This window comes from Grammomys surdaster, unplaced genomic scaffold (assembly GCF_004785775.1).
Source record: "Grammomys surdaster isolate TR1022 unplaced genomic scaffold, NIH_TR_1.0 141, whole genome shotgun sequence".
In the NCBI taxonomy this organism is placed as follows: Eukaryota; Metazoa; Chordata; class Mammalia; order Rodentia; family Muridae; genus Grammomys; species Grammomys surdaster.
Genome location: NW_021604599.1, coordinates 9,673,513 through 9,688,613, shown reverse-complemented (window position 1 = coordinate 9,688,613; position 15,101 = coordinate 9,673,513). Strand labels below are relative to the sequence as shown.

Genomic DNA, 15,101 nt, shown 5'->3' with positions numbered 1-15,101 from the left:
AGGAAGGAAGGAAGGAAGGAAGGAAGGAAGGAAGGAAGGAAGGAAGGAAGGCATGTAAATTTAGTGCTATGAAGTAAATTTAGGTGCTATGAAGTAAGTTCTATTTCAAATAATTTCAGTCCATAGACATATTATTCTCCAAAGTTAATTCTAGAAATGCAAGCATAGTAACCCTCCAGAAACAAAGTGAAACTAGGATGAAGAAGGAAAAATACTTTTTCTTGGAGAAGTCCAAGCCCTAGCTGAGCCATAGTAGACCCAGAAGGACATAGGAAAAGAGACACTGCAAGTACATGAGAGTACCTACTCAACCGGAAATAAGTCATTAGAATAGTACGTGTGCCTGCTGGGAGTGGGAGCAAAGTATGGGTATGGAACAAGGTCACGGTTGTTCCCACTTGCAGTGGCTAGCCAAGCTTCTCAAAGAACAAAGTGTTTTATGCAGACTTAAGAATACAAAGTCATTCACTCAGTAGCAAAGGGATAATCCAACCTTCTGAGAGAAATAACGACATGCCCAATGGCTGGTAAGTGTGGAACTTCTTGGTAGACCAGGGGCACTATAAGTATTTTGTTTGACCTGTGCAAAAAGTGTTAAGGCTTGCAAAGAAATTAAGAGATTTGATTAAAATACTCAGATCCCAAAGCCTTCCAATACTGAGCGGATCTTGATTGGGCAGAGAAGATATGGAAAAGGAATAGGGAAGAGTGTGAGCAATCGCTGTGGATGGACATGTAAGTGGTAGTGGGATCCAGAAGCACTGGCCTTGCCATGTCCTCTGGTGTTGTTTATAGTCAGTGGCAACACACATTTCTTTTCGTGCATTGGAATGAAAACAAGGAGTTTAAGGTTTCCTGGGCATTTAAAGAGGAGCTGCCAGTTTCCTGAATGCCAGTCACTTTTATGATATCATCATGTCTTTCGTCTCCACATCGTTTTTGTTTTATGTAGTCCTGGGGATGGAGTCTAGTGTTTCGTGCATTCTAGACAAGGACTATCAGTGAGTTCTGCCTACAGCACTCTTTACACTTTTAATTTGGAGATGGTCCACCTTAGTCGTCAAGGCTATCCTTGAACTTACATTGTTCCTCAGGCAAACCTTGAACTTAAGATATCCTTGCCTCAGCTTCCTGAGCAGCTGGGATTACAGACCTGCAGTACTGGGCTTGGATAAATATTACTGATGAATTCTTTTTTTCATTTCTAAATAAGAAATAATTGAATCTGCTGCTGATGATATTTTTAGATATTAGGTATATGTATCCCTTCCTTGTACATTACTACATTGCTATGAAATCAGCATAAATGCCTACCTAGGCCTCAAGTCTTCTTTTTGGAGGTATAAGTCTACCTGATGCTGACCATTTCTAAGGGAAGAGTTTATTCTTCAGGAAATAGAATGATTTTTCTGTGCCTCCCCAGTGCCACCGTTCCAATTGCTTTGCTGCCAGCAGTAACAGATGGCCACTACTGCCTATGGGAACCTGCTTCCTAATGGGAGGGGGGTCACATAAGAAGACAGGGAGCCATAACTTGATAGATTGACAAGTTGTTCCTTTGGCTAGGATGGTCAGAGACTCTAGGGACTGAGATATCTGAGGATGGGCCTATCACAGGGAAACGTAAGACAAGCAAAGGTGACTGAAGAGAAGTTGCATGCCATGCTGGAAGAAGAACAGAAACAAGTAAAGGTTGATTCCACAAATCCTAGAGACCCACCACCACCTCTCTTGACACCCCATTGCACAGTTCTGTTTCTTTCTTCTGTTCCAAAAGTTGACCAGTACACATCACTCACAGCCCACTGTACTCTTCATTAAAATAAAGTACACTTGGTCATGATCATGTTTATGGGCTCATGATAGTCAAATGGTAGAGTTTTAAGGCAGGGACTTACTGTTCTCTAACATCCTTAAGTACATTCTGGCTGGCCCTTTGTTGAAAATGTTTGTTGATCCCTAATGCATGTCATGTTCTTTGTCATTGCTATCAAATATAAGCATCAAACAGATTTCTTTGTAGGTACTCATGACAGCACCATACAAATTTTACACCTTAAAGTCTAGTTTCTGCCGACAGAAAATCTAATTTTACTTTTTAAGGAATTGTGGGCCAACAAACCTTTTCAGTGTCATCCTCTTGAAGACAACATTTCATTAATGATGAATTTGGAGAATAAAGCATTCTGCTGTGGCATGGAAGTGGAAGTGAGGAATAACCATAGCTATGGCTGTACGCATGGTCTTCCATTGTTCAGAGTTCGAGTTGTCTTCAAAACTTCATCAGAAGCAGCCTGTTAATAGACCCTCCTGGGAGCTGCATCTTGGGTGATGATGCCCTAGGTGTGAAGAGATTCTTAAGTAAAGTAGCTCTGAGACACAAGTCTCTTTGCAGCTAATTACCTTTCTCAATTACCTTTCTCAATCAAAGGCTCTCCTGTGAAAGCCCTAGCTCTCCTGGCGTCCCCTGGAACTTCCTGTTTCAACTCCCACAAAAGGCCTAGGGCTCTGTAGCTGTATTTCCATCTCTAGTGTAAATTTCATGGAAGGCAACTCACACCTCATGTTCTGTTGATCACTTCTCTTTTAAAAAGCAAAACAAGGAAAACCAAACAAATGAAACAGGATTAGAAAGAATAAAAAGACATGCATAGAAGAGTAATAAAAGACTGTTTAATTGCGCTCACTGCTTATGGTAATAAGATGAGGGAATCTACTGACAAAGGATGGTGAAAGAGGTGAATTGTGAAGTCTTTCTACATCTGGAAGATTACTGAAATCGTGTTGATTTAGTCTCACTGCTATGCTGTCATCTCTGTCTTTCAAAGTATTTGTCTGCCCACTTATCTCACCCGCTCTCTTTTCCCTTCCACTTCCTTCTTTCTTTCTCTCACGGTTCTTTTCTCTCTTGGTGTCTCTCTAGAAATCTCACTCCATACATTAAAACAACAACAAAACTCAAAACAAAACCAAACCTCTTTCTTTTCCAGAGTCTCCCTTGGAGCGGTTCTTCACTCTCCATGAGCTTCTTTCTAAATAATGCTTCTCTGAGCACCTTCTGTGCCCTCCTGTGAGCACAAGACAGAACTGAAGCCGAAAAGCAAATACACATGTGCTTTTCTGACTCCAGATGTGCACCATGACAACAACGGGGAGCCGAAAAGCAAAAGGATAAAATGAAAACTAGCAGAGTTGTCTATCACCTTTCTATTTAAAATTTGTCTTTTTTTCTTCCTATTTTTCTGTGGCCCGATTTTTTTTTTAAATATAGCAATAAGAAAATGTATGCTTCTCCCTGAAATTTGTCTGTGATCATCAAATGACATAAACCATAATTTACTTAGTCTTTCAGTTCTGTGGTCTAAACAATGCAGTAGAGACAATCTCTGATGATTCAGTTAGAAAAAATACTTAAGGCTATCACAGGTGTAATTAAGCTTGTGACCAATTCCTGTGACAGATAAAGAACATTTGTCCCTTTTACAAAAAAAAACAAAAACAAAACAAAAAAAAAAAAAAACAGGCTGTGAGGGGATGGAGAGAGAGAAAGACCAGAGGACACATATACATGCGTCTGTGCCTCTATGGTGGTCAAAGAACAGCCTGAGTGTCAGTCTCTCTTTTCTACCCTGTTTGAGACAAGGTCTCTTTGTTGTCTGCTGCTGCATATCCCAAACTAACTGGTCAAGGAGTGTCTGATGATTGTCCTTACCTCTATTTCACGTTTTGCCATATAAACGCTGGGTTACCAGATCAACACCAAGGTGTCTGGCTTTAGAGGGCTTCTGGGGACTCAAACATTTTGCCCACTGAACCATCTCCCCCAGCCTTCTTTCTTGAGCTTCATGCTAAAACTTGGTGCGATTTTTCACTCAAATCTGTTTAGCAGTGTTTCAACTGTTGAAAGTCACTAGGTAGATGATTGTCTCTTGTCTCTCCAGGAAACTATGGTTGAGTGAAGGACCAGCAAATTCAGGAATCGATCCTACAAAGCGAACAGACAAAGATGGCTGGCTATTTTGGTAGCTAGCCCATTCAAGTGTAAAATAAGTCGCTTTGTTGTCATTATCATTTTTACTATACACACAACACATACCATTCATTCTGACACAAAAACAACAGGAGAATAAAAATCAAAACCCAGGAACCCTCACTGATCATTTACTGCTGAAGGGCTCCACTTCCCATTTGACTGTCACCCTTGGGAAGAGATACAACTCTCAGTCATTCACTGCTTAAAAGTCTGTTTGCCTTATTGAAATTTGAATTTGTTTCTCTCCCAGCATATATGTGCTCTCTGTCTCTGTCTCTGTCCCTTTCCTTCTCTCTCTCCCTCTCCCTCTACTTCTCCTTCGTCTTTTCCCTCTCCTTCTCCCTCTCTCTCTCCCTCTCTCAGGTAATGTTTGAAAGCACTCTCTACTTATCCACATACCAGCAAGAGTGTCTGAGAGAACACACAGCTGACTCAGCACCAGTTCTCCATGCTCCGAATTCTACCTGCACACACAGCCTTGGAGCTCCCAGCTCCTTGTTTTTCAATACAGAACCAGGGAATACAGGTCTCTTGTGCATTTGGCCTGGGCAAGGGAAAGAAAGGCTGTAGACAAGAAGTGTGATCAGACAAGTTTTGTTGAAATCTTGTTGTGGAAGCTCTTTCGCCAAGCCCAGCTGCATTCTGCTTAGGCTCATGTTCAGGGACCAAAGGGTTCCTTTGAAACACTGAGGTTTTCTTAGCAGTTTCTCTTTAAAGAAATACTATCGTTCCATTCTGTGCAGTGGGGGAACAATGCCTCTTGTGTGTTCAAACTACTGGGAGCATTAATACACTGTTTCTTTAGAGAGATTTGCTTTCCAAAGCTGAACTTTCAGAACTCCAGAGCACCTTATCACACTCTTGCAAGCTTTTTCTTTTTCTTTCTTTTTTTTTCTGAAAGTGGAAAAAGAAAAGGTGGGGGTGGGGTCGGGAGCAGTTAGGACTTGTGCTAGTTAAACCTGATCTCTCCAGGGATTTGTTTTTCTCCTGGCTTCAGATTAGGTGTTCAAATCAAGCAGTATGTGAAGACTATGAGGGAATGTTCATGGGACTCTTAGTGAGGCTAATCCTGGAGCACCAGGACATTCCAAGGGGCCAATCTGCCCAAGTTCATTGCTTACTTGAAATGTCTCTGGGGGAAGAGGCTGGCAAGTGACTTTTTTTTTCCAGTGGGCGGTCATCCGAGCATTATTAACGGGATGGCCAGCCCCGGTCACAGCAAAATGAAAGCAACAGAAGCTGTGCAGGGGGACTGCCTTGCTACCAGCCAGAGTCAGAGCGCAGGTAAATGATTCCAGCTAACTTTTCTCTTGTTTGACTTGTCCATGTTGGATGTGGGGACTTAGAGAAAGACTAAAAGGACTCATGGGGGGTAGGGGGATGCAGAGAGAAAACAGAGGGGGAAGTGAACATATATTTTGGTATTTTGTTCTAATGAAGACTGGTTGGCCTCTTGAAACTGGAAACTCCAGTAGACGGCAAGCAGTACTCAGAGCTGTTCCTCGAAATTCCTTTGGAGAAAGTTCATATACTTTGCTTTTAAAATTGAGATTACCTGTCCGGGTTACTGAGCTGCTAAGTGTGTATTGTAACCCTTCCTTCCTTCTCGGAGAAAGGCTGGAGTCTACAGCTGGTAGGGAGGTTAAGGGAAGACCGAGCGAAGTTGCTTGTGGTTTAATGTCAGTAGCAGAGTCTGGGTAAAACGGAGTTTAAGTGAAATGACTTAATGTTTCTTTTTGTATAAGGCAGTATTTACAGGTTTGTTTTGCTTTCTTTCTTAGTATTTTATTGATTACATGTTTAATTTTCAAAAATAGCTCTTGGTTTTATTCCTTATTATACCTTGTTCAAAATGCAGACATTCTGTTTTGAAAAAGTTGTCCTTTAATTATTACCCTTTGAAACCTTTTCCCTATGGCATATCACACATGGCTGGTAGTGCAGAAAGACAAGAAAAAATTGGCACCTGAAAAAGTCGGTATGGCTACCTGACCAGTCTACCTCCAGAAAAGACTATCCAGAAGTGCTTTGCTGAGGGCGAATAGGGCCCACCTTCCCTAGGAGGACAGGAGACTTCTGTGGCATAATTTAAAAGCAAAGCTACTAGGGCAAACTCTCCATTAAGTTTTGCATTAAGAGAGAATTAAAAGGTCAGCAGGAAATGCATGTCCGATTTATTTCATGCTTTCTAACAATGAGAATAATCGTTCCGTGTTAACTTAGTTGGGTGTTGGAACAAAGTCGAAAGCTTTGTGCAGAGAAGTTCAAAGCCCTTAAACAAAAGAAAAAGGGAATTCATTTAGGCAACAAGTTAAATCATGATTGGATGTCAAAATATGCTCTTTCCAAAAAAAATAATTTTATAATTGAGTATCTGTCCACACTAATAACCTAAATAAAAGCACAATAAAGCCAGTCCTACAAAGGAGCAGAGTCAATTATGCATATTTTGGAGAATTCCTAAGTGGTCTGTTATGCATGCATTCTTCCTATGATGAATTATACTTGTCTCATAAATACAAAGTGTCGAAGTTTATTATGAATGATGAGAAGATCTTTTTACCTCACCTCTCTTTTCCTCCCGATTGTGCCTTGGCAAGGGAACTGATTAATCTGCTAAAACTAAGGAACATAAGTATGTTCTCATCCATTCACTCACAAGGAGACTGATTTTCTTCTTTGAGAACGTAATTAAGTCGCTAGACTGCACACAAGTCAAATCACCTTCCACTGAAAGACTAACAAACAGACAATCCATATGGAATAATTTTTTCTATGCACCATCTCACTGAAGCTTGCAGGAACCCCAAATTGAAACTAATAATAACAATGTCCTGGAAGAGTTGGATTCATTCTGGCACGTTCCCTCCATATTCTCAAGGTTAAGGTTCTTTTGTAATTCCATTTCTTTGTTGCAGTAGAAATAATAACCTTTAACCCTTCTCTAACTTCTGCCTTATACACTGGGGTTTTTTTAAAGTAGTATCCCATCCATTACCCTGAGAGGAAAAGAAGAACAGTTGGTAGAGAGTTCACCTCTCATCATGTATGAGGGCTGGACTGGGGAGGAGGAAGGAGAAGGAACGAGTCTGAACAGGTTTCCCATATGCCACTAGGAGTCCAGTGTGGTCCAAACACAGAAATAGTCCCAGACATCTCAGAAGGCTCTGTACACATAAAGGACATTCAGAACCAGGACTGTTTCCTCTGGCAAAGCAGTGTATATATATGGAGTAAGAGGAAAGATCATGGAACAAGGCTATTCAAAAATCAAATTGTAGCTTTGGAACTCACTTGTTGTTTCTCTATGGCTCCATTTCTTCATTGATAAAACAGATGTAGTAGTGGTTCTTCCCCATCAATGCTCATAAGTGGATCTACGTACATGATGGACCCTTAACAACTGTTAGCCTTTATGAGTCCTGGTGAGCTCCTACTTTGTGCTAGATATGTAAGATGAACTACTTGTTCTGATTTTCACAAAACCCTCCATAGTAGCTTAGGATTTATATGCTATACATACGATTGATAGAAGGCAAGAAACTGTTCTTCATATCTTATTAGTGGCCAGTCCAGTGCTCTATGGTCCAAACATCGGGGTGGCTATTGCTACAAATATCTTATTGAACCTTCATAGGAACTTCCATAGGAATTTATAGTATCAGAATTAGCCCAGAAGTCTGTCATGATAGTAAATGCCTTACTCTTGGTACTTGGAAGGCTCAGGATAGTTACTGCTCCAAGCTCAAGGCCAGCTAGATTTCAGAATGATTACTAGGCTAGCCGGGGCTACAGAGTGAGAATCTGTCACAATAAAGAAACAAACAAGCCAAGATCAGTCTCTTCCTGAAGTCATTCCCGGTACTCCCCAAATAATAACCCAATGTATCAAGCATTATCATTGTACCCAGTATACAGATAGGAAAAACTGAGGATAAAAGAATTCCCAACTGCTCTCATCTACCAAAGTCCCACTTGAGCTCCTTTCTCTGCTGTAGACTTTGCATCCCACACATGCTGCTTTGCCAACTCCTTGTCCTGGAAGATGAATCAGCATTTACTGAAGCCAGCAGATGCTTCCCCCAAAAGATTCTTTTGAAGGCCAGCCAGGATGGGATACAAAAGTACAGTCTTTCTTTGCCGTTCCCTAAGGTGTAGGGAAAGTGGGTCTCAAATATCCAGTGAGGGATGTCTTACCTCTTTTTGCCAAGAGATAACATCAACAAAAGTATTCGGTGTTTCAGCACCATGGCCTTTGTATGAAGAGTTTAATTTACAGGCTTTCCACAAAGATAAAGACTTGTTATCTTTGCTGCCCAGCTCATTTCTGTGCAGAGATAGAGCCAGTATTTTTTTTTTTTTTTTGCTTCTGCTTGGAGAGGGAAATTCTTTGAGAATAGATTTTTTTCATGTCTAGCTGCAAACGAAGTTATAAATGCCTTCTGTGTGCATGAATGTGCAGTGGTTCACCTGAACCTGGAGACCTTTGAGGCAGTGTGGGTTGCTCCTTTAAATAAAGACAATGGAGGGAAAACAAAATTTAAGTGACTCAACTGTGATCATTCCTGTAACAAAATCGTCTCTTGATGGCCCTCAACCATCCTCCGTGTGGCCATGTTTAGAGTATTCATTATATTAGTATTAAAGAACTATTGCTATGGATGTCACATGTACAAACAGACCTCCATTGTATGAGATCAAAGGAAGAAGTGTAATCCAGAATGTAACAGGGTCAGACAGCACTTTATGTCCAGAGAATCAGGACTAATTGCATCCAGCAAGCAGGAGCTGGTAATAATTCCCACCAGTGATTGACACAGGTCAAGTAAACAGCTCAGTTGTGCCTTGGGCCAGAATATTTTAAGAATATAAATTTAAGGGTGAGAGTGAGATAATATCATGAAATGGCTATGATTTTTTTCCCAGTAACTTCCATCCTAAATAGTTAGGAAAAGAATCATCTGAGAAGCTTAGTGGGTTTAGTGAAGACTTCTCTACTATTTCAAATGCTTTTGAAGAAAAGGGTCCAGGGTCTACAGTCTTTTGGTACCATGATGAGATGTTTTTCATCTATAAATGTATGGGGCTTCATTCATAGTTATTGTGGGGTAATATGGACTACAGCCCGCAGCTTGTATATGCAGGATAAACACTACTTCGGGGTTGGTGGGGAGATCCTTCAGTTTGATGAAACACCTTGTTCATCTTGAACCACATTTTGACAGCAGGGTTTCTGAATGGATGGTCTCAACAATAGCTTTTCTTAGAAGGCATATTTCTTTTGCATGTATGTAGGATGTGAGGGGGAAATGTGCCCATTCCCTTTCCAAGCATTGCCTGGAAACATCGAGGCTCTGATTCCATGTGTCCTCCTTGTCTTCCCATTTCCTTTAATAGCTCGCTGTTCCTCTGTATCACAGACTTGGATTTTAGGGACCTTAGTGATGTAGGAGTTGGAGTCATGCACACCCTCCGCCATCTTGCTTTCCTTCTGTGAGGAAAATCTAATGGAAGCCTCAACCATGAGAACCTGATACTGAGCTACACATGTTTCCTCTGGCATTTGAATCTTGTTTTTATGTAAGATTATAAATGTCATGTTCTGCTCCTTCAATTTCATTTTCTCTATGAATAGCTTAGTGTTTCTGTCCTTTAGAAATCACAATGAACATGCTTACAGTCCTATTATTAACACTTTTCCAGCCTTTCTATTTCTTTTGTTCTCAATGGTATAATGTTAACCCAATCAGCAGGTTGGCTAGTTAGATGATCTTCAATGGGGAAGCCATTTACGATATACTAGTGTATTGTGTGATTACATGACGTTGCTGCCTAGTCAAAAAGATTTAAAATTTATATTCATCTTTCTTTTTTTCTCTCTTTCTTTTGGTTTCAGGCTCAGAAATCCTGGATTGAAAGAGCATTTTATAAAAGAGAATGTGTCCACATCATACCCAGCACCAAAGACCCCCATAGGTAATCCGTTGTCTTTAATGTATTAAGAATGTAAAAGAATAATTATGGGGATAGAGTACAATTAATATTACACCACACACTGCAATGGAACCACTGTCAGATTAAATATATTTTTGAAGCAAATATATATTGCACTGATTAGTATGCCTCAGATACCATTAATGCACGTCAGTGAAGTATCTGTATACAGTTACCATCATAGAAATAACTGATTGCTACATATAAAAGTATTCTATGTTTTGTTACAAATACTTATTTTTTTCATCTAATTATTTCGCCAGACTGTTTCATATGTACCGACAGGCCTTGCTAAAGTACAAAGACAGTATTGAATGAAAGACTGTCTTAATTGGGGTTTAGACCTGGAGATTCATCTACACATTTGGGGGAGGGGGGTAGTAGGAGGTAGAACTGTAGTAACCTTCCAGAAAATCAGCAGTATATAAAGCAGGAAGGTAAAATAGTACATCATCCTCTGGAAATGCCTTTTTGAACGGGCAATTTTAAAAGATGGCTTAAAATGCAGATCTCACAGCTATAGACTAGACACATAACCTTGGATACATTGTAACGTTCGGAGCTCTGATTGTTTTGTCATCAGTTGCTAGTGTTGAAGAGAATGGTAGCTGTGCGTGTAACTATCATTACTAATAATTGTGATAATGGCTGTTATAACACATGAAGGACATTTTGATGACAGATGGAACAAATTTTAAGTTTCCAATTTTTTCCATTTCTTCTTTAAAGAAAAACCTATAGATTTTTTTATTCTCAGAATTGAATATTTGACAGCAAATATCAGTCAGGGAGACAGGTTGGACTGTGACTCACATCTAAGTGAGAGTCCTCATTTAAATGTACATGTTAAAATTCTTCCCTCTAAGCTCTTTAGCATCCTCCACGGAAGATTTGATAGACTGAAGCAGTTACAAGTAGAGAATTCTAGAGAACCTTTGTTCACAATTGCCCTGCCCCAAACAATATGCCAACTACTGAAAGGAGCGGGCGGAGAAAAACAGGAAGTTGTTGATATAGACAAACTGGGTGGTGGGAAGAGCAGTAGATGGGTGCCATGGGAAATTTCCACCCACCATTTATCGGATAAGAATGCATTCTGGGATCTCACTTGCCATGTAATTGGAATGGGTCAACATGGTCTGTGGTTTTCTATAAGGGCTGTCTTAGTGTGTATTCCAACAATGGCTGACAAAAAAAGGTTCACTTTAACCTCTCATGTTATAGGTGTTGCTGTGGGCGCCTCATAGGCCAGCATGTCGGACTCACTCCCAGCATCTCTGTGCTTCAGAATGAGAAAAATGAGAGTCGCCTCTCCCGAAATGACATCCAGTCTGAGAAGTGGTCTATCAGCAAACACACTCAGCTCAGCCCAACAGATGCTTTTGGGACCATTGAGTTCCAAGGAGGCGGCCATTCCAACAAAGCCATGGTAATACAAAAGACAGTTACTCATTCCCAGACATAGTATCACACACAAACTGTAAGTCAACAGCTGAGAGCCTAGGTGATAGGTTTCAGGCTAGCCTGGCCTCTGTCACTTCCCAGTAGAGCGTCTATAAAATAGGAAAAGAAAACCTTCCCTAGGACTTTTTAAATGATTAACATGAGATCAGATGATTAACTGATTTTTTTATTCTGGTTAATATGTATCATTGAATATGACCATGTGGTTCAATGTTGTTTTCATATATGCATACACAGGCATTGGCCAAATCCATCACGTCTTTATTCACCTGCCTCCTGTACCTTTACCATCTTCTTCCAACCACTCTTTCATTCAGATCCACTGTTCTCTCACCTTCACGTATGGGAGAAAAGGGTGATACTTGGCATATTTTCTGCAGTTTTGTTTTTTTTTTTTTACAGTTTGCAATGTTATTTTCTGTGTTTCATCTACTTGGCTTTTTTCTTAAATCTTTTATCCCAGCTTTGGAGAGAAAAAGAATGTTTCCTTTAGGTTTCTGGTTTATTTTATTAGCTCCATTTCCCAGGCTGTTTCCTGCCTGGTCTTGACAGAGATCTTAAAATCCATATCAGGTACATTTTCTCTAAGCAGCTGGGTTAGTGATAGTCTCAGCGGGAAAGGAAAATATCTTTATCGAGGAATTGGTAAACATATAGAATTTTTGTCATGTCGAAACTGTAGTCCGCACGAAATACTCTTGAGGTGACTCACGGACTTTTGAAAGAAGAAAAAGTATAGCATGTATTCTGAGAACTCTGGAAGTTTTATAGTTCAGCAAGCTTGCTTCCGGCTCTTGAACGAGTTAGATAATAAGTGTGAGGCATCTGCGCAACGCTGGACATGTCAGTGGGTGTGAACTAATTTAACTGGCATTATTAATATTCTCATTTCCCCTAGGCTCTAAAAGGAATTGAAAAGGCATTTGACTCATCCTTTAAAGGACGCTCCTTTGATGTATGGCTCTATTAGTTCATACACTTTCATTTACACTTTCAGTCAATACTTGTAGATAATTCTGAAAGAGCAAACTCGGTAGCTTTCTTGCTGACCTTGGAGTCAAAATCCATTGGCTTTTTATTCAGAGCCTGGTGCTGTCACTTGATGGTTGGGTGACTGGCCAATTTAAGCCTAGTGCCTTATTTTCCTTGAGAATGGAATAGTAACTTCTACTTCAGAAGACTGTCTTAGGAATTAACAGTACTTCTGTGTGTTAAGAGCTTTGAATGGTGCCTGATACTAAAATTAACAGAAGTTTCGTTCTGAGGGAAACTCTGTAATTGATCAAAACTAGATAAATGCTCTTGAAGTCACAGGACTAGGTAAATTCTCACTCTCTGTCCTTGTTAAGCCATTTAATTTATAGGAACCTCAAATATTCTGCCTAGAAAGCTGGTAAAGTTTGTGAGGATGAAAGATACTTGATACATATCTAGTGTTCAATATACATATACAATTGACAGAGATAGGTCAGGGAAATAGCTTCCTGTACTTCCTGGAAACCTAAAGGTCCATTAAAGTATTTCCATAGGGACATCATCATTCACATGCCCACCATGTGCCCTGTGAAAACTGTATGAGTGACAGTCACCATCCAGAAAGCAACCTGGAGGTTTGTGAGCTTATGTTTATACTCTGTCTGGCCACCGCAGTCACTCATCCCCAGCAAATCAGAATGGGTCATATTACCTGGGGTCCTTCCAACATTAGTCTTTCAGTTGCTAAGCAGCTACTGCTGCATGACTTTAGAATGAGTACAGCCAAGAGCTCTTCTGTTGGATAACTTTCCTCTATAGGAAAGTCTTTTCATCAGCTGAAAATTTCTGGTGAATTTGAAAGGCCCCCTAAAAACCCAGAGAGCAAAACTCAATGTGTGTTTATATATATGTGACCTTCAAAGTGTTCAGCAAAATTCTTCAGCAATTTATTTAGAGAATAATGGTCATGATCATAAATGAGCAACCACATATTCTGCAATCCCTTCAGATTTCAATTCCCCCATATATATTCAAGACATTATTTTTATAGCTGTAATCAAACACAGAATCTCATGCATGGTTGGTTAGCAAGTATGTCCCACCAGAGTATATTCCAATCCTCAAATGTTAAGAACTCTGGGAAATGGGTCCCAAGCAATACCCTCTCAGCACTGCTGAGTGTTGTCCACATACTATGATGCTGACCCTGAGGTTAGAGTGTCCCCAGGTGGTCTCAGAGCAGTCACTCTAAGGGCAAACCTTTCTTTCTATCCAAAGCTAATTAGCCTAATGAAGACCAGTTTTTCTTTTCATAACTACTGGGTATTTATCTAGTGGAAATCCCCAGCATTCATTCAGACACAAACGAGCATCTTGTGCACTTTGAAAGCTTGCCCTGGAGTTACTCTGCTTCTCTTGTCTAAACAAAGAAGTGGTCCTGTCAGGCCAGAGGCCTCATTTTATGAGGCAGGGGAATGGATGCTTGCCAACCTGAGCCTCCCTTGCTTCTCAACCTCTTGAGCAAACCAGCATGCAGTTTGGACAGAAGGACTTGGCATCCATCACTTTTAAAAGAAGCCAGTCTTCATGAGAGCACTGTATGGTTAATTATTCTCCAAAACTACAGTTAGACAGGCCAGTAAACTTAATGTGCCTTTGGGCTCTTGCTTCTGAAAGGAGTCCTTGAAGTGATTTTCAGCAAAGTCATCAAAACACTCTAGGGGCAAGATTGTCTTTTATTTGAAAAAAAAATTAAGGTAAAATATAACATTAACTTTTTCCTTGAAGGCAGCCCAGGATATAGCTCTAGCATTTTACAAATGCCAAGGTAGACTGCACACAGTGAACCAGGCAGCATGAGGAACAGACTCATTACTAAAATGTCTCTAGTTACTTGAGAGCCATATCTAGGTATCTGTCCTACCACATATATGGGGACAGCACAGACCTTGAAGCATCAAAGACACTTGAGGGATCATAATCAGAAGGCCATCGCAAATTGACTTTATCTAAGATTTACAACTGGAGTCTCACTCCTTAGCCTTGGAGAGAACATGGGTATCCAAAGATCTTTGGATATATAAATGCCACAGTTATGCCACTGTGTAACCAGCCTTGGAAAAACTAAACTCCATTCCTCTACCTACATTATAGATGAGTGAACTGAAGCTCCAAGAAAGTAAGATATTTTACCAGTGGAAGTCCTTCAACCCAGCCTCCTAACATCCCCCATTCCACTCAATACTTTCTTTGTCACGTGTGCCTAGAATAGATGAATCACTGTTTTACTTGAAAGTTATTTGAGGTGATTGAAAGAAAGCAAATTATGATTGGGCTTCTACCTTTTTATAAGGGTTTAATAATTTTTGTAGCTGAATTTTTAAGTCACTAATATTTAATGAGGTTAATTAAGCTTGAAAGCTTCGAGCCGGGAGAACTCTTAAAATTATTAGAATCATTTGCCAAGTTCTTTCAAGAGCTTTGTGGTGTTCAGAACTCAGTGTCCAAGCTTAACCAGCCCCAGGAAAACCAACACTTTGCAGAGAGAAACTATGACACAGGAAGGAACCAGTCCAAGCTGACAGTGAGGAAGAAGCCCAACCTTCTTCCTATTCCGAAATTGCATCCTACCAGC

General features: G+C 40.3%; 1 protein-coding gene across 24 annotated transcripts in view; it reads left to right on the top strand.

The window, feature by feature from the left end:
- Trpm3 (transient receptor potential cation channel subfamily M member 3) overlaps window positions 1–15,101 on the top strand; it is an 818,801-nt gene that overhangs the window by 532,882 nt on the left and 270,818 nt on the right. For 21 of the 24 annotated variants that reach the window (XM_028763978.1, XM_028763979.1, XM_028763998.1 and 18 more), the window contains exons 2-3: window positions 9,930–10,009; window positions 11,252–11,456. In XM_028763978.1, the coding sequence (XP_028619811.1) occupies window positions 9,930–10,009; window positions 11,252–11,456 (285 nt within the window). Of the gene's footprint in view, window positions 1–5,065; window positions 5,318–9,929; window positions 10,010–11,251; window positions 11,457–15,101 lie in introns of those variants that run through there. The other 3 variants (XM_028763999.1, XM_028764000.1, XM_028764001.1) reach the window with 2 other exon arrangements.